Source organism: Quercus lobata, chromosome 11 (genome assembly GCF_001633185.2).
Source record: "Quercus lobata isolate SW786 chromosome 11, ValleyOak3.0 Primary Assembly, whole genome shotgun sequence".
Lineage (NCBI taxonomy): Eukaryota > Viridiplantae > Streptophyta > Magnoliopsida > Fagales > Fagaceae > Quercus > Quercus lobata.
This window is the reverse complement of record NC_044914.1, coordinates 2,120,140-2,144,872: the sequence shown is the minus strand read 5'-3', so window position 1 is coordinate 2,144,872 and position 24,733 is coordinate 2,120,140. Positions and strand designations below refer to the sequence as shown.

The 24,733-nt window shown below is 37.1% G+C and overlaps 2 protein-coding genes across 2 annotated transcripts; one reads left to right on the top strand and one right to left on the bottom strand.

Moving 5' to 3' along the window:
- The first annotated feature begins 1,508 nt into the window (after window positions 1-1,508).
- LOC115968694 lies at window positions 1,509-18,992 on the top strand. Its single transcript, XM_031088168.1, has 2 exons — window positions 1,509-1,570; window positions 12,562-18,992. Exon 2 carries the CDS (start codon window positions 13,639-13,641, stop codon window positions 14,698-14,700), a length of 1,062 nt encoding a protein of 353 aa, XP_030944028.1. The 5' UTR covers window positions 1,509-1,570; window positions 12,562-13,638; the 3' UTR covers window positions 14,701-18,992.
- LOC115968693 (3-oxoacyl-[acyl-carrier-protein] synthase II, chloroplastic-like) lies at window positions 10,506-24,623 on the bottom strand. Its single transcript, XM_031088167.1, has 14 exons — window positions 23,780-24,623; window positions 22,448-22,653; window positions 22,162-22,365; window positions 21,627-21,737; window positions 21,432-21,527; window positions 21,208-21,253; window positions 21,027-21,106; window positions 20,070-20,138; window positions 18,999-19,083; window positions 12,338-12,492; window positions 12,141-12,221; window positions 11,547-11,606; window positions 11,270-11,427; window positions 10,506-10,958 (listed from the first exon to the last, which is right to left on the bottom strand). The coding sequence occupies exons 1-13, from the start codon at window positions 24,168-24,170 to the stop codon at window positions 11,311-11,313; spliced, it is 1,701 nt and encodes a 566-aa protein (XP_030944027.1). The 5' UTR covers window positions 24,171-24,623; the 3' UTR covers window positions 10,506-10,958; window positions 11,270-11,310.
- Between the last annotated feature and the right edge of the window lie 110 nt (window positions 24,624-24,733).

Below are 24,733 nucleotides of genomic sequence, written 5' to 3'. Positions count from 1 at the left end.
GCCGGTAAATTACGCATGCAATGGATGTAAAAGCTGCTCATACTGTTCGATCTCCAGATAGTTCAGATAAATCTTTTGGTTTTTAAAATTTGTTGTCATAGCATACTCAAAATTGAATGTCAGCATTGAGCGGCCTACATTGGTATCTTGGAGCAAAAAAAAGTATTTATCTAGGAAATTGTCTTGAATAAAGTGACCCTTGGCATGCTCTCTCTCTCATATCCCAATTTCCATTTACTACAGATAGGAGATATCTTGGAACCCACATACCTTCAGCATTACAGCAAGGTTGGAGTAGCCTGCCAGGTCTTTCACTTGTAAGGAGCAAATATGATTGATGAATTGTGACCACCAAACCCAAATGAATTAGACAACGCTGCCTTAACGTTCAGTCTCTCTTTCTTTGGGCCCACCAGCACATTTTTATCCTGAATTGATATGTTGACATCATTAGATAATCCTGTGCTCAATTCATCATGGTTAGAGGACACATAATGGCAAGGAATATCACGATATAAACAAAAAGTCACAAAGGATGCAGTAGGCAAACAGACCACCCCTTCATCTGGGTTTTCCAAGTTGACATTAGGATGAACCCACCCTGTTCGTATTGCCTATCATGAAGAAACACATGTCAAAAAGCATTAATCTGCTTCATGGGTTCGAATTATGCCAACCCAAGGAAAAAAGAAAAACAATTCAAATAGTCCTTTTGGGAATACTTTCCATTATTAGAATAAATTTATAAAGATTATAGGCTAAGTTATATATTGCACCCTCTAACTTTAACCAAAATTCAATTCAGTCATCTAACTTCACTTTCGTTCAGTTTAGTCCTAACTTCCACGTTTATTCATTTCAGGCCTCTCATTAGTCTCCATCAACAAAGCTCCATTAGAGACCCTCTAAAGCATGGATTTGGCAGAACAAAATGTCGTCGTTTAGAGGGTCCCTAATGGAGCTTTTTTTTATGGAAACTAACTGGAGGTCTGAATTGAATAAACTTAAAAGTTCTAGACTTGATTGAATGGATTATAGTTGGAGGACTAAATTGACTTTTGGTCAAAGTTAGAGGGTGCAATTTGAAATTTAGCCAAGATTATATTTCTTGAATTTAGAATCACCATATCAAGACATAAATTGTTTACCTGTATCGCTGCAACAGCTTCCACCGCACCAGCTGCTCCTAATAGGTGACCAATCATAGATTTTGTAGAATTCACTCTTAACTGTAGAAAGCAGAGATATTATCAGGTATCAGAATACAGTAATCTCATCAAGTATTTGAAATATGGTATCATCAGAAGCAAATGGCATAATGAACAAACATTATGAATACAAGTTACCTCAGGATTCTGGCCAAAACATTGAAGAAGTGCTTGATACTCTTTTAGGTCTCCAGCTGGTGTGGATGTAGCATGTGCATTTATGTAATTCACATCTTCCCTAGATACCCCAGACTGAGCTAATGCCTTTTCTATGCAAAGGATAACGCCAGCCCCTGTTTTTGGAGGGATATTAGGGACATTAGTTAAGAATTTTAGAACCCAATTTTATGGAAGGATACAAGGTACAGAAGTGTTGATGAAGTCAGGATTTGCATATGGTTCCTTGCCCAAAATATTTAACAAAATGGTAACCAATTAAGAAGGGTATTCTACTTAGATAAAAGCAAATATCACTGTTAAATTGAGGGGTGGAAATATGCATGAGTAAAAGAAGAATTCATAGCAATCCTGGATGTATTAACAGGGGATATGGTGCCAGTTTTGACAATTATGCAACTGATTTTCAGGTTTTATTGTCTTTCTGTGCCACAGCCTTTGCTATCAAGATTGTGGACATAAAGCAGCAATTCAGGTGGTCAATTTGGTGAGCTACAACTCACTTTATGAGGAGTTAGTAGCAACAAAGTATATTTACAGTATCATATAAATTAGTTTAAAAATTATTGTGACAGAAAAGAACTCAGGAAGAGTAGAATAGATGCAGGAAATAAGTCCAATGTACATGCTCCCTCATGAAAAACTATTAAAGAAATGCAACCTTTTCAAGGGTTGAAATTTAAGTACCAAAGAGAAGGCATGTTACCATCAGGATGTGGTTCAGTCACGTGATAAGCATCACAAGTGAAGCTTCCACCAAGAAATTCTGCATAGATATTTGCACCTCTCCTCTGCAAAATCAGAAATCAGCTGGCAGAGTTATTTACAAAAAAGAAACATGATATCACAGGCTATACAAAGTAATGATTGAGCTTCACTGATCACCAAACTTTAGCAAGCAAGAAAATATAGAATTAGAAATATCAGTTCATGAAAATTCAGAGGAAGCACAGGATAACAAAATAAAAAGTCATCTAATTCACACTAGTAAAATGAATACCAGTGGATATTCCAACATGAAAAAGTGATTTGATATAACTTGAAGAAACTAGAAGGACAACAGAAATGCCACTGAAAGTTGGTCAAGGAACACAATGGCTGGTAATCTAAAAGCAAATGAGGCCTGGAGAATAATTGACAGGCTTAAAGGGAAATGCCTACAGACATATAGGACATGGACTTTATTGAGTTAGAGTTAAAAAAAAAAAATATCTAATTCACACTAGAAAATGAATACCAGTGGATATTCCAACATGAAAAAGTGATTTGATATAACTTGAAGAAACTAGAGGGACAACAGAAATGCCACTGAAAGTGGGTCAATGAACACAATGGCTGGTAATCTAAAAGCAAATGAGGCCCCAAAGAATAACTGACAGGCTTAAAGGGAAATGCCTACAGAAATATAGGACATGGACTTTATTGAGTTAGAGTTAAAATACCTTAGCATGCTCTAATTCTTCTAAGAGCAAAACCCCGGCTCCTTCACCCAAAACAAATCCATCACGATTCTGTTGAATAACAAAAATCAGATGTTATGGTAACACACATGAACTATACCAAGAAACTAAAAAACAGGATTTAGACCTTGTTTATCTTCCCTCAATCAACAATCAAAGAAATGATTGTAATATCTTTAGAAGAATTGCTTAAAGTTCAATTAGTATAGAAACTCAGATCTAGAGTATATTTGCTATCAGTATAAGAGCCATTGACAACATATAATAACAAGATATTATGAACTTAGCTTCCTATTTCTATTAGAAAATAGAAAATTAAATTCACATGATCCATAATGTCGATAATCAACAGTTTTGGATAAGTTAACTGAAACATGATATAAAGTTCTCAGATGTAAACAATGACAAAAGAAAAAAGAATATATGGAAGCAAAAGGATTATTGATAACACACACTGTCCCAAGGGCGCGATGCTTTTGTGGGATCACTGTTCCTCTGGGAAAGTGCTCTGCATGCCACTAAACCTCCCAAGCCTGCACCAACAAGAAAATAATAGGTTATGTAAAATTCATGCTATAACAAGTAGGTGCATGCTAAGATAAAATCAGCATAGGTAAAGTAAAAAAGAGATACCGATAGGTATAATCATTGCATCTGAGCCACCAGAAAGCATCACATCCTGCACGACAATTTCAGAAGAAAACGCAACATATATTTAGATTTATTTTATTTTAAGTTTTTCTTTTCGAGGTTGCAACTTATCAACAAATCATTCTATGAATATATGTAAAGACAAGACTAATATAAGAGATTCACACACTTTGTGGCTGAGAAAGAGTTGATTACAAGACACTTACAGCTTCACCTCTAATGATATGGTTTGCTGCATTCATTATGCAAAAATTGCTTGTAGCACAAGCAGTAGAGATAGAATAGTTTGGCCCCATCCATCCCTGCAATTTGAATAAACAAATGAGCTGTTAAAAGGTTTAAGTCCCAACTTACAAAACCCATCAAGGTGTTTCACAAAGTTGAAAAAATAGTAAGTTGACCAGATCCATTGCAAGCATGGCAGAACCCATATTTGTAGTTGCAAATGGTGTGCAGAAAGGATTCATCTTCTTGTATGAGATCCTTAAGGCTTCAATCGCATCATTAAAAACCTGTTCACAACACAAAACACAAGAACAAAGTAGTCAGTTACAATTGTTGATAAATTCCAGAATTAATATGCTTTCTCATCCTATCTGCAGGTCATGTAGTTTCATCTAAGGCTTTATACTTTGGATTCCACTTCCTGCCAAAAACCATTACAGCTAGAGAGACAGAAGACTAGCTTGAAAATATTCATTATTCCAACTCTAAGGCATGTGGCAAAAATCAGAACTTGACTTTAAGTTGCAAGTTCCACTGCATTAGGAAACCACAAAGGCAGCAGACATGACAACGACTTACAGATTTCATAAAGCTCTTGTTATCAATCAAATTGAATATCAGCCAATATTAGCTCTGGTTAACTTAATATTTTCAACCATGTTCCATTCTCATTATATACTGTATATCAAATTGCTGAAGGCTTGATGTTACCTTCATGCCACCCATTGCTGAGCCAATCAAAACTCCACATCTGGCCTTATCTAATTCATTCATTACATCTTCTGTAATTCCACCATCTGCCAAGGCTTTTTTCCCAGCAGTAAGCAAGTAAAGCATAAATTTGTCCATCCTCTTGGAAAGTTTTGGTGCAACCCATCCATCAGTTGAAAAAGACTTGATCTCTCCAGCAATTCTCTGGAGAAAAAGAACAGTAAGAATGCTAAGAATAAACTGCAGAGCAAGCACCAGAAGAAGAGAAATCTTAAATATAGTTTACCGTTGGAAATTGGGCACAATCAAAAGCCTCTATCTCACTTACGCCACTGACACCCTCAAGCAAATTATTGTAGAAGACATCTGGATCATGACCAAGTGGGGTCACCATACCCATCCCTGTCACAACTACTCGCCTTTGCTTTGTGACTGGTTTCTTTTTTGTTGCGACTTCCTTGGAAGGTTGCACAGCAACAGCCATAGCTTCCCCTAGAGTATTGATAAATGTGCAGTAGTTAGTACATCAGCAAAACTTTTCTATTTTAATGCTTTATCAAATAAGAGTCATGCCAAAGAATAAACATCAACGTTAGGGTTTGAATTGATAGGACTGCCTCAAGCCTGCAACATTGACACTACTGAACCAATAAAAGTCAGAAGACGCTAGCAAGGCCCAAAATCTAATAATCATAAGTCTATTGCTGACAATATATTAAAATCAAGGTCAGTGTACCAGACTCAAGTAACCAACCCATTCAACAGACAGACACACACACAGCTGCATTATACTATGAATAAAAGAATGAACAGCCACAATGCTCCTGTACTTTGCAGCTCTAGAACTTCCATTTCATGCACATGATACACCAAGAAATGGTCTGATCTTAATTTTCTTCAGAATACTTGTAAAACATAAAATCTGAACGATCGCCACATAACATAAACTAGAAACAACCTAAGTTATGCAAAATTCCCAATCTTAAGTCCAGGCATATCAATCCAACTGCAAAAGGCAGTACATGAATGAACCTCATTTGGTGAAATTAGTTCTCACCCAAAAAGTAGGGGAAAAATATATAATATAAAACCCTGTTAGTTTATCAATCCAACTGAAAAAAGCAGTACATGAATGAACCTCATTTGGTGAATTAGTTCTCACCCAAAAAGAAGGGGAAAAATATAAAATATAAAACCCTGTTATTTTCTATTCCCCACTTTCCTATAGCTTTGGCATAAAAGTAATCCGAAGAACTCATTCAGCAATAAGCCAATCCTAAACTTAATTATTTGAATTCCTCATCTTTTCCTATTCTTTATTAGTTCTCAATGCAACCAAATGAAAAGTGAATAAAACCAAACTTCCACAGCACATGAAAATAGGGGGAAAAACAAATTAATAAAGATGGAAAGAATCATTATTTCATTATCAAATCTACCTTCAAGAACATAGAAAAAACCCATTAAATTGAGATATTGGAAACAAACTGTAACGATCCAAGAAAAAACGCTAACCACATCTGCACTATACCTCAAAAGGACTAATCACAATTGAGACTCCTTGTAGTTGTTAATAAAACCTCGTTCAATCCAGTAAATACTCGATGTGAGACTCATCACACACCCACACACATCACACAATCAATCAAATTAGGAGCATCACAATCTCCCTGACTTAAATCCCTAACGTCCTCGTTAGGGCTCATTTTGTTAGGTAGTGTCTCTGAGCCCACATGAGATTATCGGACTGGCTCTAATATCATATATAATAATTCAAGGAAAAGTGCTAGCCACACATCTGCACTATACCTCAAAAGGATTAGTCACAATTGAAACTCTTTGCAGCAGTTAATAAAACCTAGTTCAACCCAATAAATATTCGATGTGGTACTCATCTCACCCACACACATCACACAATCAATCAAATTTCAATTGGGGATCACACAAACAAAGCCGGATCAAATTACACACAAAATGTAAAACAAAATCCCAGATTTCCAATTCCATAAATAAAGAAAAAAAACAGAGAGAAGAATCAATGTTTAGTTAAGAAAAAAAAAAAAGGAGAAGTTAATGAGGAATGAGGAGTACCTGAATGGACGGCTCGATTGAAACGGGTGTGTCTCCGATTTGAAGGAACACAAACATTGCTGGATCCGAAGAGAGAGGAAAAGGAAGCGAGGCAAGAAGTCATGAGGCCCTGAAAGCTGGATCCAGGAAATCAAGTCCCCCTGGCTCTGCAATTCGGAGCTACATTTATACAAGAACACCCTCTTCCACCGACCCCATTTGCCGGTGACCGACATGCAAGCAGCCACAAGCCACGTGCACAGCGGAGATGTGACCGACATGCAAGCAGCCACAAGCCACGTGCACAGCGGAGATGTAACAGACGAGGCTGCAGCTATGTGAGAGAGAGACACACAAAGAAACATATATGTATATATGCAAACCACCAATGGAAGAAGAACAAGAACAGGAACAAGAAAACCCAGAAGTTAAAATCGAAAACCCAGATGGAAAAAAGTAATTTTGAATGGATTAATGGAAAACGTCACTATTAATAAAACTGTGTTTCACTTAGGCAACTAGGTTTTATTTTTGGGCAGTAGCCTAACTTTCTATCCAAGTTCAAGTTTCTCTCTATAATGGAGTTCTCTCTCTCTACCCATTCTGTTCGATGAGCCAAATTGTTTTACAAACAGTAGGCTTACGTGAAACAGAGAGTTTAATCGGTGAATTTTTTTTTTTTTTTTTTGATGGGAAACTGAATGAACTTCATTGAATACTAGCAGCAAAAGAAACATCTTGCAGGAGAGCCTGATCAATAAAGCTAGGACTCTCAATTCTTCTCCATGACTGCCTTCGCCACATCCCCAGGATCCCAATTCTTCTCCATGACCCCAAACCACAGCAAGTCCAAAAAAGAAGGGAAGAAAGCTCTATGGTTTGGCGGGAATTTTGTCTCTCTGCTTTGTTATTGCTCAGAGTAACTAAAAAATAAATCACGAAGATGTGATGAGCTTTAAATTGAAATTATTACATGAGTTTGATTCTTTAATTAATAACAAAATAGTTTTAATTTTTGGTCTTTTCCTTTATTTCTGGAAAAGTTTCTATTAGTTGAATAAAAAATTTAAAATTTAATTCTTGTCTACACCTAAAATCGATTGGTGTTTTGATCTATATAACCGATTGAACCTCCCACAATTTTTCACATTACCCTTTTTTTATTTTATTTTTTATTTTTTAGGTTTTATATCTTATATATTTATTATCTCTATTCAACGTATAATTATCTTAGCAAGTGTTACAATAGTTTAATTTAAGGGTCTATTTAGATAGAACTCATTTTGCTGAAATTGAAAATTGAAAAATACTGTAACAAAATAATTTTTAAATTTTAAATATGTGAATAGTATCGTAGAATCCATTTTTAATGAAAAAAAATTTAAAAATGAGATTTGTGGGTTCTATAATTGAAAAGTTGCTGAAAAATTGTGTAAAAGATACTGAAAAATTAATAAAAATAATTTTTAAACTCTGAAAAGTTAATAAAAATAATTTTTAAACTCTGAAAAGTTTATTAAAGTGCTGACAAGTTGATGAGGTGTGGAATAAGTTTAGTACCAAAGTCAACAATTACGGCACAGCTGAGAAAGAAAAAAACAAAGAAAAAAAAAAGCTAAAACACGCAACAGTGTAAACACAAACGTAAATAATTCGTATCCAAATCAACGCTAAATAAAACTCTATTAGATATATGTTTCAAGAGCTTAAAAGTTCTAATTCAACTAAAATTCTATAACAAAAATTTTAGTTTCACATCAACCGAGTGGTTTCTCTGTTAGAGCTCCAATTTGGGTCTAAAAATGTTCTAAGAACTTCAATTATGTAAAGTTTCAGCCTCAAGATTTTAGAAATAAATCTGGTTCGCTCTAGGTGTGAACTTCAGCATCAAGATTTCGTCAAGTTTCAACTCCAATCTAGGTGTGAAATTTTGGGTTGATCAGGGTATGTGCAATCTTGTGTGTGAAATTTTGAATTTGTGAATTTTTCTGGTATGGAGAGAGAATAATCAATAATTAAATGGAATAGTAATAGATTGTTGAGGTAGTTGTTGTAAATTGTAGATTAGCAAAAATTGAAAAGTGGGATTTTTTTGACCAGATTTGACTATAGGAGTTGATTTAAATGCTATAAGAAGAATTCGATGTTTAATAATAGGAGTTTATTTCACTGCTAGGAGTCTCTTTTCCTCTTCTCTATGAATTTGAATTCCTTTGTCTTTTTTTTTTGTTGCAATTTTGTGCAATTTGAATTATAAGACTAGCGAAAGAGCCACCTTCTATATAAAGAAGGGCCATTGCATTAAATTGTCTTTTGTGTGTTTGGCATGACTGCACAAGTATGAATTTTATATATATATATTTAAATCAAATTTAACCAAAAACCTAGCCACCATACTCTCTCTACATCAATATGGTACCCGTTCTCTTTGAATCTCTATATATTATGCTTCAATCTCCATATTGCTCAAATCTCTCTGCCATTTTTTTTTTCGTTCTAGGCTTATGGTTATGGGTACTTTTTGGCTATGATGTAGTAGGATTTTGTTTGAATTTTTAGATTTTGTTGTCTAAAACATTGCTGGAATTGTATTTGTTTGAATTCTTAATTAATTATATTAACTCTATGTTTGTTTTTTATTATGGATTTTTTTAATAAAAAGATTGCAATAATTTAGAATACAGTTTCTAGCTTTATTCTCATACTGGTTTTATCTTTATTTTCTTGTGCATTTTTTTCTTAGTGCTATCTGATTACCATTCTTAGTTGAGAAAAAGGTTGATAGACTAATTATATAAGATTTGCATAGTATTGCTGAATTATGCAATGTCCTAAGCTTTTGGATTTTTGGTAAAATAGTTACTGTCATGCTTTGTATGGTCTAAATTTGCTGAATTATTTGATTCGTTGCAATTAATTTCCTATGTTACTTGCTAATTGGAAGAGTTATGGAAACAATCATATTTGGTCAAATATCTTTTGTTTTTAGTATGTTTAATCTTTTAGAATAATTGTATGGATCTAATCTCTAAACAATGAACAAAAGAGAATTAGAAATTTCCATAGAAAGCAAAACCCAAAAAGACACTGAATAAAGCTTGAAGATACAAGCATAATTATATATTATTTTGTTTACTTATTAAACCAAATGTAAGAGCATGTTATAATTATTGTAATATTTTACTCCATAATATTTGTATGTTTCTCATATTTAACGTTCTTATGTGATAAGATTTTGACAATTTTTCATAAGAAATGTTTAAGCTACATCTTTCATCTGATATTGGAGCTAATTCAGCTTTCAAATAGTTGAAATTAGAAAAATATTTAAACTAGAACATTTTAACATTTGATCTAAAAGTTTTCCGTGCATCGTACGAATTAGCAACTAGTGATAAAGAATTATCATTAGGAATTGATGCTATAGGTTAAAACTCTCTCTAAAAAAAAAAAAAAAATTCTGGAAAAATACATGCCGTACCAATGAAATATTGGGTTCCCCAGGAGGTTTTTTATTAGCTCCAAAATTTTCCTTTCTATATCAATCTAAAATTCTGTGTGGTCTTCTAGTCAGATAGCACCTTTTTTATTATTAATTACCTTTTTGATTATTAATTATTACCTCAACCATCAGCCTATAAACGTCTTCCCTTCAGCATGCCACATGCTGCATCAAGTGATGGGAGATTTAAAAGCTAAAACACTTGGAAGTGCAAGATTTTAAGAGAAACAAAAGGAATGGGCTAAAAAAATAGATTAAAAAGAAAAAAGAAGTTACACATGCCAGTTCTTCATGTGCCCTTTTTGACTGTGCAGGGCTAATGTGTGCTCTTTTTTGAGAATTCAATAGTTACAATAGGGTATAGGGATTTGAACTCTGCACGTCTCCGTTGAGCTACACAGCTCTTTGGCTAATATGTGTTCAAACTATTGTTGCTTAGTTACTTTATGGGGTAATAAATCACAAGATTATGGATATTTTGGCTGATCTCAAGCAACATACTAGCAAGCACATAGAACATCACATATAATAACATCTATGCAACTGCCAGCTCAAAATTCATTACAAATGGCTATCAATACAATTAGAGCAGCCATCTAAATGTACATGAAAAACAAAACTTAAACAGGCCAATACTGCCATGTTGTGGTGGTTCAAATTTCAACGGCAAGTATCAAGTATATCAAGCCCTACTTATAGCTTTGTTTATGATAGAAGGAAAAACTTATAACAACAATGGAAGCAAAATTATTTCATGATAACCAACACTTTAATTTTGAAGCTTTCTCTATCTCAATCCAGGGCCATCCATCTTCTTTCCTGACCAGCCGTCCCAAAGTAATTCTATTGCATGAGGCCATGCAACTAAACAAATTGACAATTGGTACACGGGAACATTTCATGACTATTCACCAACTCCAAGATGTTGCTAGCCCATCAATACTAACAGCAAACCTGACAAATACACCATGCCAGTTTTCTTTTTCAATTAACTTGCTGGTAAATTACGCATGCAATGGATATAAAAGTTGCTCATACTGTTCTACCTCCAGATAGTTCAGATAAACCTTTTGGTTTTTAAAATTTTTTGTCATAGCATACTCAAAATTGAATGTCAGCATTGAGCGGCCTACATTGGTATCTTGGAGCAAAAAAAAGTATTTATCTAGGAAATTGTCTTGAATAAGGTGACCCTTGGCATGCTCTCTCTCTCATATCCCAATTCCCATTTACTACAGATAGGAGATATCTTGGAACCCACATACCTTCAGCATTACAGCAAGGTTGGAGTAGCCTGCCAGGTCTTTCACTTGTAAGGAGCAAATATGATTGATGAATTGTGACCACCAAACCCAAATGAATTAGACAACGCTGCCTTAATGTTCAGTCTCTCTTTCTTTGGGCCCACCAGCACATTTTTGTCCTGAATTGATATGTTGACATCATTAGATATTAAGATTCATCATGGTTAAAGAACACATAATGGCAAGGAATATCACGATATAAACAAAAAGTCACAAAGGATGCAGTAGGAAAACATACCACCCCTTCATCTGGGTTTTCCAAGTTGACATTAGGATGAACCCACCCTGTTCGTATTGCCTATCATGAAGAAACACATGTCAATAAGCATTAATCTGCTTCATGAGTTCGAATTATGCCAACCCAAGATAAAAGAAAAACAATTCAAATAGTCCTTTTGGGAATACTTTCCATTATGAGAATAAATTTATAAAGATTATAGGCTAAGTTATATATTGCACCCTCTAACTTTGACCAAAATTCAATTCAGTCATCTAACTTCACTTTCGTTCAGTTTAGTCCTAACTTCCATGTTTATTCATTTCAGGCCTCTCATTAGTCTCCATCAACAAAGCTCCATTAAAGACCCTCTAAAGCATGGATTTGGCAGAACAAAATGTCGTCGTTTAGAGGGTCCCTAAGGAAGCTTTTTTGACGGAGACTAATGGGAGGTCTGAATTGAATAAACTTGAAAGTTCTACACTTGATTGAATGGAATTATAGTTAGAGGACTAAATTGAATGTTGGTCAAAGTTAAGAGGGTGCAATTTGAAATTTAGCCAAGATTATATTTCTTGAATTTAGAATCACCATATCAGGACGTAAATTGTTTACCTGTATCGCTGCAACAGCTTCCACCGCACCAGCTGCTCCTAATAGGTGACCAATCATAGATTTTGTAGAATTCACTCTTAACTGTAGAAGCAGAGATATCATCAGGTATCAGAATACAGTAATCTCATCAAGTATTTGAAATATGGTATCATCAGAAGCAAATGGCATAAAGAACAAACATTATGAATACAAGTTACCTCAGGATTCTGGCCAAAACATTGAAGAAGTGCTTGATACTCTTTTAGGTCTCCAGCTGGCGTGGATGTAGCATGTGCATTTATGTAATTCACATCTTCCCTAGATACCCCAGACTGAGCTAATGCCTTTTCTACGCAAAGGAGAACGCCAGCACCTGTTTTTGGAGGGATATTAGGGACATTAGTTAAGAATTTTAGCACCCAATTTTATGGAAGGACACAAGGTACAAAAGTGTTGATGAAGGGAGGGAAGGAATATGTGGGACAGCCGGTGGTAGGAGGGGGAAGAGAGGGAGTTTTGGGGTGGGGGGTTTGGTGGTGAGGGTGAGGGAGGGAGAGGGGTGGGGGAAGGAGAGAACTCATCTAATCATTTCTTATGCCTCCACCTGTTATGTAGGGTAGGAGAGATGCCACCTCAACTCCCACCTTTTGGTCTACCTTCATATACCTTTTGCCATCCCTCTATCCCTTCTAGTTTTTGCCCATCACCATACCCCTTACAACTATCCACATTGCCTTTTAAACCTTCTATGCTTACACCTCCACTGTTACCCGTTATCTCCCTATACTTATTACCCCTCCATCTTCTTCGATTCAGGAGGGGGACAAAGTTTCCTTTCCGTATTGATGCAAATTTTTTCTCTTTTTCTTTCAATGGTGGGCGACATGATTCGTATGCTATACATGAGAGCAGCTGGCATGTCAAGCACACTATTTGGCTAGGACGTAAAGGATTGGAGTGGATCCTTTCTTGTTTTGCTGATATTCGTGATTGGGTTCCGGAGAAAGTTTCCATTTGCAAACGTTTCCAGGAAAATAATAAATTGTTGGAATTTTGTGGGAGGTCGAATAAGGCTGGTGTTTTTGTGGTCATAGTTAAATACTATGGTGGGGCTCGCTGAGGGTGTATTATGATACCAGCAAACTCCAACCATGCAGGTTGGTCTTTGTTTCAGAGTGAGTTGAAGTATTTTTTCACTGGTGCTAAACCGGTTTCTTTGGCTTAAGTTTCATCCAAAAATGGTGGTGGTGGAGGTGGTCAGTCTGCTGGTGGTGACCAGAGTGGGAAACTTTTGTCTACTTATGGTCATCAGCAAAAGTTCAAGAATTTTGAAAAATTTGGAGCAATTTTGGGGCAAAACGGGAATCCTGGATTACTTACAGTAAATGGTTCAGTTTTAAATAGCAAAGTTTTAGTTATTAATGGCAGACCCACGCGGGTTGTTACTTTTAAGCTGATTCCTGCTTTATTGGCTTTAAGAGTGAGTAAACTTGAGGGCAAGAAACATTCTGTAACTTATATGGGTTCAAAGGTTCTTAGTTGGCCCAAGGCTTCAAGTGGTGGGCTAGAACCTATAAACCAATTTGGTGGGCTTGTCAAAGCCCATCCCGTGGAGATTGATTCTTCGCTCAAGGGTACATTGGTCAAACCCGTACTTTTAATAGAGAGATACAATGGTCAACTTTCGTGGGTACAAAGGGAGAACTCAAGTGCGATGGAGGCTCCTAGGTCGCTGGTGACTATGGTGTTGTCGATGTCCGCAGCGGCACTGGTGATAGTGGCGGTGCCGGTGCCGGTGCCGGTGAGTGCGACGGAGGGGTCCAAGTCCAAGTTTTCCGATGTGGAGGTGTCAAATCGGAGGTTAAGGGCAGAGAACCAGACTCCGTTAGCTGGTGTTTTGAAGGATGGGTCGACGGCGAAGCTGATGGGACCTGGGTATGTTGTTCCTTCTGATCTTCGGCATCAGGGAGATGGCCAAAACTCTTTTTCTCCTCTGTTGGGTCTAGGTAGTGAGGAGGGTTTCTGTTTTGGAGAGAGAGATGACTCCATGATGGTTTCAGGTGAGAAGGGAGAAAAATGGAGCCATTTGGATGGGGTTGAGATGTTACAGGTAGAGCCTGAGCATCCTCTGCTGCAATGGAAGCACAGTGAAGTTAATCCTAGTGGTTTATTTCATGGAGAGGACGAGAATGGTTCTTTGGATTGCTCACCTTTATCTAAATGGGATCCCAATGATCATAAGGAGTTGGAGGTGATCCAGGAAGGTGGTGAGGGAGAGGTTCGAGAGTCAGCGGTAAAAAACTCGAAATGGGTTTGTAGCCTGATGAAAAATTTCTGTAGAATTGTGGGGTTTCCAATTGTTAAGCACAAAGATCAATGCCTGGCTCTGTTCCATCTTTTTGAACAAGATTGTGTTGATGTTGTTAGTGTTGGGTCTTCTATAGATATTGTGAACTCTAAGCAAAAAGGGCTTAGGGAACTCAAAGGTTTGTTTTCTTCCATTAATTATGATGGGGTAGCATCTAAGGGGAGGAACAGAGACCTCTCACTAGGTAAAGGGGCGATTACCAGTTTTAAATGAGTTTACGGTTGCTATCTTGGAATGTTAGGGGATTAAATAATCCTCAGAAGCAAGAGGTATGTAAAAATCTTCTCAAGGAGTGGAAGTGTGATATAGTTTGCTTTCAAGAAACTAAGTTGTCTTCTTTAAATTCTTCTATTGTTCGGAGCCTTTGGGGTAGTCCGTTCTTGGATTGGGTTTTTCTAGATGCAATCAATACAGCAAGGGGGGTGTTACTGGTTTGGGACAAGAGAGTTTTTGAAAAAGTTGATTGTGCTGTTGGTCTGTATTCTGTTAATGTGCTATTGAAAGGGGTTGTAGATAATTTTGTATGGGCTTGTTTAGGAGTGTATGGGCCTAATTAGGATAATCTGCAAGGTGCTCTGTGGGAAGAACTTTCAAGGATGCACTCCAGGTGGAATACGGCTTGGAGTGTTTTTGGGGATTTCAATACCATTCGATACCCGAGTGAGAGACCTGGTTGTGAGGCTTTTAGTCCAACTATGTTTGCTTTTTCAGACTTCACTGAGGCTAATTACCTTGTGGACTTACCCCTTGAAGGGGCTTCGTTTACTTGGTTTAGAGATTCGGGGTCTGCTTGTATGTCAAGAATTGATAGAACCTTGGCATCGGTGGGTTGGGTAGATCACTATGGAAACGTGTCTCAAAGGGTGCTCCCTCGGGTAATTTCTGATCATTGCCCTCTTTTGGTGGTCGCGGGTAATGTTAAAAGAGGTCAGAGTGCCTTTAAGTTCGAGAACATGAGGTTGAAAGAAGAGGATTTTCTAGAAAGGGTTCGGCATTGGTAGAATGGGTATTGCTTTTCGGGTTCTCCTAGTTTTATTCTGGCTCGTAAATTAAAAGCTCTTAAAGAGAACTTGAAATAGTAGAATAAGGAGGAATTTGGGGATCTGGCCTTTAGGAAGAAATGTCTTTTATCTGAATTGTTGAGTTTGGATGCTAGGGAGGACTTGTCTGATCTTTCTCAGGATGATCAATCTCATCGTATTCACATTAAAGGAGAGATTGCTCATCTTGCCTCTTTCGAGGAGATTTCTTGGAGACAAAAGTCTCGGATTCTATTTGTGGAAGGGGACAATAATACTCGCTTCTTTCATCGGGTTGCAAACTCCCATAGAAGAACTAATCATATTTGGGGTATAGAGGTGGATGGAGTCCTCTATGAGGATGAAGAAGAGGTGCAGTCTAAGGTGGTCAATTTTTATTAGAGGTTGTACACTGAGTTAGTTTCTTGGCGCCCTTCTATGGACGGTTTAAAGTTTGCTAGAATTGAGGAGGATGAGCGGCTTGAATTAGAGAGGGGTCTTTCTAAGGAGGAAGTGGTAAAGGTTCTTCATGAGATGCAGGATGATAAAGCCTCAAGTCCTGACAGTTTCACTATGCCCTTTTTCCAAAAATGCTAGTGTAGTGGAAGCAGATGTCATGGCATTCTTTGATCATTTCCATAGGAGCTCAGAGTTTGAATGGTCTCTAAATGCTTCTTTCTTATCTCTGATTCCCAAAAAAAATAATGTTGTAATTATCAAAGATTTTAGGCCTCTCAGCCTAGTGGGCAGTGTGTATAAGTTGTTGTTTAAGGTTTTAGCTAACAAATTGAAGCGGGTGCTGGATAAACTTATTTCAGAGTCATAGAATTCCTTTGTTGGTGGCAGACAGATTTTGGATTCAGTACTTATGCTAACGAATGTTTGGACAATAGACTGAAATGTCGTACTCCGGGGGTGGTGTGTAAGCTAGACATTGAAAAAGCATACGATCATGTGAATTGGGACGCTTTGTTTTATCTGTTGGAGAGGATGGGCTTTGGAGATAGATGGAGGAGATGGCTAAAGACTTGTGTCTCTACTGTTCGCTTCTCAGTTCTAGTTAATGGATCTCCAACTGGCTTCTTTGGTAGCTCTAGAGGTCTCAGACAAGGCGATCATTTATCTCCCTTTCTCTTTTTGTTGATCATGGAGGTTTTAAGTCGTATCTTGAAGAAAACTGAGGAAAAGGGTTTCATTCAGGGTTTTCATATGGGTCCTGCTAATTCTACTGGTATCTAGGTTTCTCATCTCCTATTTGCTGATGATACCATTCTTTTCTATGATGCCTCTAGGGAGTAAATTCTTTCTATTAGGCTAGTTTTGACTTGTTTCCAAGCCTTTACTAGTCTAAAGGTGAATGTGAGGAAAAGTGAAATTGTCCCTATTAGGGAGGTGCATAACATTCAGTTTTTGGCTAATATCCTTCAGTGCAGGGTGGACAATTTGCCTATAATTTACTTGGGTATGCCATTGGGTACTTTGTACAAAACAGCCTCTATTTGGAATCCGATCCTTGAGAGGATGGAAAAGAGGCTTTCAGGCTGGAAGCAGCTTTATTTGTCAAAGGGTGGTAGACTCACATTGCTAAAGAGTACCCTTTCAAGCCTTTCGACGTATTACCTTTCCCTTTTTACCATCCCTAAAGCTACTAGATTGGAACACATCCATAGGCACTTTTTGTGGGGTTCATCAGTTACGTGTTTCAAATATTCTTTGGTGGCTTGGGAAAAGGTTTACTTACCTCATGAGTTGGGTGGTTTAGGAATTCGGAAGTTGGTGCAGGAATTCGGAAGTTGGTGCCTTTTAATCAGGCTCTATTAGGGAAATGGCTTTGGAGGCATGGCCATGAAACCTCGCATTTGTGGCGAAGGGTCATTGCCATGAAATATGGGGAAAGAAAAGGGGGTTGGTGCACTAGGGCTTGTAGTAGGGCTCATGGTTGTGGGTTATGGCCGAGTATTAGTGAAGGGTGGGAAACTTTTGCTAAGCATTTCTCTTTTGTGGTGAGGGATGGTTCTCGTATTCTTTTTTGGCATGATAAGTGGACTGGTGATGTTCCTCTCAAAATTCTTTATCCTCAGTTATTTTTGTGTTCAGCTAATCAGGAGGCTTGTATTTCTAAGGTGTTAAGCCCTCTTGTGGGTGATAATGACAGAGTTTGGAGTTTAAGTTTTCACAGGGACTTCAATGATTGGGAGTTGGTGGCTTCCTACTACTTTCTTCATTTCATCCAAACCCGAATTCCTAAGGAAGGAGAGTGACAGACTTTGTTGGGATCTTAATGGCAGTGGAAAGTTTGACACTCGGTCCTTTTATCATAAGATTCGAAATACAGCTCCTTCCACTTTCCCTTGGAAAGTTAAGGTTCCTAAAAGGGTGGCTTTTTTTATGTGGACAGCAGCCCATGGTTAGATTCCAACTTTGGATAACCTTATGTTTCGTGGTCGCCCTTTGACGAATCGTTGTTGTTTGTGCTGTTTTAATACAGAATCTGTAGATCAACTATTACTTTTTTGTCCAATAGCTCATTCTTTGTGGATATATATGCTTCGGTTGTTTGGGATGGAATGGGTTATGCCAGGTTCAGTTGTGGACTTATTATTTTACTGGTATCATTAGCTTGGGAAGCATAGCTCAGATATTTGGGATTTGGTTCCAGGATGTTTAATGTGGACTATTTGGACTGAACGGAATCGACGGTCTTTTGAGGATGAGGAGAAAACTGTGGTTCAGTTATTAGAGTATTGCCAGCGGACCCTCTTCGATTGTTCTCGTTGTTGGGGTTATTCGGATTGTTCTACCCTTTTGGATTTTCTTTCATCTATTAGTATAGATTAGGGGCTGCTTCTGTCTTTTTGTTTCTTTTTTCCTTTGTTCACAACCGTGAATTTTGTGTGTTTTTCTTGCTATTCTTTTATTAATAATATTCTCTTCTTACTTATAAAAAAAAAAAGTGTTGATGAAGTCAGGATTTGCATATGGTTCCTTGCCCAAAATATTTAAAAAAATGGTAACCAATTAAGAAGGTATTTTAATTAGATAAAAGCAAATATCATTGTTAAATTGAGGAGTGGAAATATGCACGAATAAAAGAAGAATTCATAGCAATCCTGGATGTATTAACAGGGGATATGGTGCCAGTCTACCAGGGAGTATAGCTTAGTGGAGTTTTGACAATTTGCAACTGATTTTCAGGTTTTATTGTCTTTCTGTGCCACAGCCTTTGCTATCAAGATTGTGGACATAAAGCAGCAATTCAGGTGGTCAATTTGGTGAACTGCAACTCACTTTATGAGGTAGTTAGTAGCAACAAAGTATAGGTGCAGTATCATATAAACTAGTTTAAAAATTATTATGACAGAAAAGAACTCAGGAAGAGTAGAATAGATGCAGGAAATAAGTCCAATGTACATGCTCCCTCAAGAAAAACTATTAAAGAAATGCAACCTTTTCAAGGGTTGAAATTTAAGTACCAAAGAGAAGGCAAGTTACCATCAGGATGTGGTTCAGTCATGTGATAAGCATCACAAGTGAAGCTTCCACCAAGAAATTCTGCATAGATATTTGCACCTCTTCTCTGCAAAATAGGAAATCAGCTGGCAGAGTTATTTACAAAAAAGAAACATGTTATCACAGGCTATACAAAGTAATGATTGAGCTTCACTGATCACCACTCTTTAGCAAGCAAGAAAATGTAGAATTAGAAATATCAGTTCATGAAAATTCAGAGGTAGCTGAGGATGACAAAATAAAAAGTCACCTAATTCACACTAGTAAAATGAATACCAGTGGATATTCCAACATGAAAAAGTGATTTGATATAACTTGAAGAAACTAGAGGGACAACAGAAATGCCACTGAAAATGGGTCAAGGAACACAATGGCTGGTAATCTAAAAGCAAACGAGGCCCAAAGAATAACTGACAGGCTTAAAGGGAAATGCCTACAGACATATAGGACATGGACTTTATTGAGTTAGAGTTAAAATACCTTAGCATGCTTGAAATTTCATCGGTAGTTGAGGATAACCAAAAAAAAAAAAAAATCTAATTCACACTAGTAAAATGAATACCAGTAGATGTTCCAACATGAAAAAGTGATTTGATATAACTTGAAGAAACTAGAGGGACAACAGAAATGCCACTGAAAGTGGGTCAATGAACACAATGGCTGGTAATCTAAAAGCAAATGAGGCCCCAAAGAATAACTGCCAGGCTTAAAGGGAAATGCCTACAGACATATAGGGCATGGACTTTATTGAGTTAAGAGTTAAAATTTGTTAGCATGCATGAAAATTCGGAGGTAGTTGAGGATAACAAAATAAAGAAACATCTAATTCACACTAGTAAAATGAATACCGGTGGATATTCCAACATGAAAAAGTGATTTGATATAACTTGAAGAAACTAGAGGGACAGCAGAAATGCCACTGAAAGTGGGTCAATGAACACAATGGCTGGTAATCTAAAAGCAAATTAGATCCCAAAGAATAACTGACAGGCTTAAAGGAAAATGCCTACAGACATATAGGACATGGACTTTATTGAGTTAGAGTTAAAATACCTTAGCATGCTCTAATTCTTCTAAGAGCAAAACTCCGGCTCCTTCACCCATAACAAATCCATCACGATTCTGTTGAATAACAAAAATCAGATGTTATGGTAACACACATGAACTATACCAAGTAAGAAACTAAAAATAGGATTAAGACCTTGTTTATCTTCGCTCAATCAACAATCAAAGAAATGAGTGTAATATCTTTAGGAGAATTGCTTGAAGTTCAATTCATATAAAAACTCAGATCTAGAGCATATTTGCTATCAGTATAAGAGCCATTGACAACATATAATAAGAAGATATTATGAACTTAGCTTCCTATTACTATTAGAAAATAGAAATTAAATTCACAAGATCCATAATGTTGATAATCAACAGTTTTGGATAAGTTAATTGAAACATGATATAAAGTGTAATATGTGCATTTTGTATGGACCACAGCCTTGGGGAAATGTCTAACAATTGACAATTTAACGAAAAGAAAGGTTTGCATTTTGGATTGGTGTTATATGTGCAAGTGTAAAAGTGAAAGTGTTGACCATCTATTCCTTCATTGCCCGGTTGCTTTGGAGCTGTGGGATATGGTTTTTGGTTTATTTGGAGTTTGTTAGGTCATGCCAATGTTTGTTGTTGGGCTTTTTGCTTGCTGGCAAGGTCGTTTTGGTCGCCATCGTAATGGAGATATTTGGAAGGTCATTCCTCTTTGTTTGATGTGGTGTATTTGGAATGAGAGAAATAATAGGTGTTTTGAAGACATTGAGTGTTCCATGCCTGATCTCAAGCTTCTATTTTTCCAAACCTTATTTGACTGGTTCTCTGTGTGGAGAAACCAACCTTTTTCTTCAATTTTGAATTTACTTGACTTTTGTAACGTTCGTTTTTGATTTGTTCACCCCTGTATACTCCCTGTGTACTTGGGTGTCTCTATTTGATATCAATGCAAAAGGATTATTGATAACATACACTGTCCCAAGGACGTGATGCTTTTGTAGGATCACTGTTCCTCTGGGAAAGTGCTCTGCATGCCACAAAACCTCCCAAGCCTGCACCAACAAGAAAATAATAGGTTATGTAAAATTCATGCTATAACAAGTAGGTGCATGCTAAAGATAAAATCAGCATAGGTAAAGTAAAAAAGAGATACCAATAGGTATAATGGCTGCATCTGAGCCACCAGAAAGCATCACATCCTGCATGACAATTTCAGAGGAAAACACAACATATATTTAGATTTATTTTATTGTAAGTTTTTCTTTTCAAGGTTGCATCTTATCAACAAATCATTCTATGAAAATATGTAAAGACAAGACTAATATAAGAGATTCACATGCTTTGTGGCTGAGAAAGAGTTGATTACAAGACACTTACAGCTTCACCTCTAATGATATGGTTTGCTGCATTCATTATGCAAAAATTGCTTGTAGCACAAGCAGTGGAGATAGAATAGTTTGGCCCCATCCATCCCTGCAATTTGAATAAACAAATGAGCTGTTAAAAGGTTTAAGACCCAACTTCCAAAACCCATCAAGGTGTATCACAAAGTTGAAAAAATAGTAAGTTGACCAGATCCATTGCAAGCATGGCAGAACCCATATTTGTAGTTGCAAATGGTACGCAGAAAGGATTCATCTTCTTGTATGAGATCCTTAAGGCTTCAATTGCATCATTAAAAACCTGTTCACAACACAAAACACAAGAACACAGTAGTCAGTTACAATTGTTGATAAATTTCAGAATTAATATGCTTTCTCATCCTATCTGCAGGTCACGTAGTTTCATCTAGGGCTTTATACTTTGGATTCCACTTCCTGCCAAAAACCATTACAGCTAGAGAGACAGAAGACTAGCTTGAAAAAATTCACTATTCCAACTCTAAGGCATGTGGCAAAAATCAGAACTTGACTTTAAGTTGTAAGTTCCACTGCATTAGGAAACCACAAAGGCAGCAGACATGACAACAACTTACAGATTTCATAAAGCTCTTGTTATCAATCAAATTGAATATCAGCCAGTATAAGCTCTGGTTAACTTAATATTTTCAACCATGTTCCATTCTCATTATATACTGTATATCAAACTGCTGAAGGCTTGATGTTACCTTCATGCCACCCATTGCTGAGCCAATCAAAACTCCACATCTCACTTTATCTAATTCATTCATTACATCTTCTGTAATTCCACCATCTGCCAAGGCTTTTTTCCCAGCAGTAAGCATGTAAAGCATAAATTTGTCCATCCTCTTGGAAAGTTTTGGTGCAACCCATCCATCAGTTGAAAAAGACTTGATCTCTCCAGCAATTCTCTGGAGAAAAAGAACAGTAAGAATGCTAAGAATAAACTGCAGAGCAAGCACCAGAAGAAGAGAAAACTTAAATATGGTTTACCGTTGGAAATTGGGCACAATCAAAAGCCTCTATCTCACTTACGCCACTGACACCCTCAAGCAAATTATTGTAGAAGACATCTGGATCATGACCAAGTGGGGTCACCACGCCCATCCCTGTCACAACTACTCGCCTTTGCTTCGTGACTGGTTTCTTTTTTGTTGCAACTTCTTTGGAAGGTTGCACAGCAACGGCCATGGCTTCCCCTAGAGTATTGATAAATGTGCAGTAGTTAGTACATCAGCAAAACTTTTCTATTTTAATGCTTTATCAAATAAGAGTCATGCCAAAGAATAAACATCAACATCAGGGTTTGAATTGATAGGACTGCCTCAAGCCTGCAACATTGACACTACTGAACCAATAAAAGTCAGAAGACGCTAGCAAGGCCCAGAATCTAATAATCATAAGTCTATTGATGACAATATATTAAAATCAAGGTCAGTGTACCAGACTCAAGTAACCAACCCATTCAACAGACAGACACACACACAGCTGCATTATACTATGAATAAAAGAATGAACAGCCACAATGCTCCTGTACTTTGCAGCGCTAGAACTTTCATTCCATGCACATGATACGCCAAGAAATGGCCTGATCTTAATTTTCTTCAGAATACTTGTAAGACATAAAATCTGAAAGATGCCCACATAACATAAACTAGAAACAACCTAAGTTATGCAAAATTCTAAATCCTAAGTCCAGGCATATCAATCCAACTGCAAAAAGCAGTACATGAATGAATCTCATTTGGTGAAATTAGTTCTCACCCAAAAAAAAGGGGGAAAATATAAAATATAAAAACCCTGTTAGTATATCAATCCAACTGAAAAAAGCAGTACATGAATAAACCTCATTTGGTGAAATTAGTTCTCACCCAAAAAGAAGGGGAAAAATATAAAATATAAAACCCTGTTAGCATCTATTCCCCACTTTCCTATAGCTTTGGCATAAAAGTAATACAAAGAACTCATTCAGCAATAAGCCAATCCTAAACTTAATTATTTGAATTCCTCATCTTTTCCTATTCTTTATTAGTTCTCTATCCAACCAAATGAAAAGTGAATAAAACCAAACTTCCACAGCGCATGAAAAAAGGGGAAAAAAACAAATTAATAAAGATTGAAAGAATCATTATTTCATTATCAAATCTACCTTCAAGAACATAGAAAAAAGCCCATTAATGTAAAACAAAATCCAGAACAAATTACACACAAAATGTAAAACAAAATCCCAGATTTCCAATTCCATAAATAAAGAGAAAAAACAGAGAGAAGAATCAACGTTTAGTTAAGAAAAAACAGGAGAAGCTAATGAGGAATGAGGAGTACCTGAACGGACGGCTCGATTGAAACGGGTGTGTCTCCGATTTGAAGGGACACGAACATTGCTGGATCCGAAAAGAGAGGAAAAGGAAGCGTTGGAGGCATAGTACTGATTGCAAGGCTCGAAAGCGAGGCAAGAAGTCATGAGGCCCTGAAAGCTGGATCCACAGAGAGAGGAAATCAAGTCCCTCTGGCTCTGCAATTCGGAGCTACATTTGGACAAGAACACCCTCTTCCTGCGACCCCATTTGCTGCCAAAGAGACGCTTGTTGCGGCTGTACGAGGAGGAGCCCAACATGGAAGGGCACGTGGATTGGTCCCCTCCGCACGTGACCGACATGCAAGCAGCCACAAGCCACGTGCACAGCGGAGATGTGACAGACGAGGCTGCAGCCATGTGAGAGAGAGAGACACACACACACAAAGAAATATATATGTATGTATATATGCAAACTGCCAATGGAAGAAGAACAAGAACAAGAACAAGAACAAGAAAACAAAAGAGAACCCAGAAGCTAAAATCTAAAACCCAGATGGAAAAATGTAATTTTGATTATATGGCGATGAAAAAGGCTGTAGGAGATGTTAATCTAGAGAGAGAGAGAGAGAGAGAGAGAGAGAGGCATAGAGAAGAACGGCAGTGAGAGTAGTTGGCGAAGAAGGAGAGGTCACATTCGATTGGTTATATGGAAGGAAGCGTAGTAATCTATAGCAGGACAAGTAGTCAGAGTATTTGGATTAGGAAAGCGTTTGAGACGCCAAGTTTTTGATTTTGTGCAATCGGAGTCGTCCTCACAACAGACCGACAAGCACTCTCTCTCTCTCTCTCTCTCCTCTCTCAAAAGTCTCTACTCTATTATACTCCTACAAAAGAACAAATAAATATATTAAACGAAATAAAATTTAGAGGATCTCTGACCAGAAAAAAAGAAATGAAAAAATAATAATAATAATAATCTA

Coding starts and splice junctions, on each gene's coding strand:
- LOC115968694 (XM_031088168.1), top strand. CDS start 13,639: ATGGGTTCAAAGGTTCTTAGTTGGCCCAAGGCTTCAAGTGGTGGGCTA.
- LOC115968693 (XM_031088167.1), bottom strand. CDS start 24,170: ATGGCTGCAGCCTCGTCTGTCACATCTCCGCTGTGCACGTGGCTTGTG. Junction 19,084..20,069: donor AAGAATTAGAGCATGCTAAG/GTATTTTAACTC, acceptor CCTATTTTGCAG/AGAAGAGGTGCAAATATCTA. Junction 11,428..11,546: donor AAAACCCAGATGAAGGGGTG/GTATGTTTTCCT, acceptor ATATCAATTCAG/GACAAAAATGTGCTGGTGGG.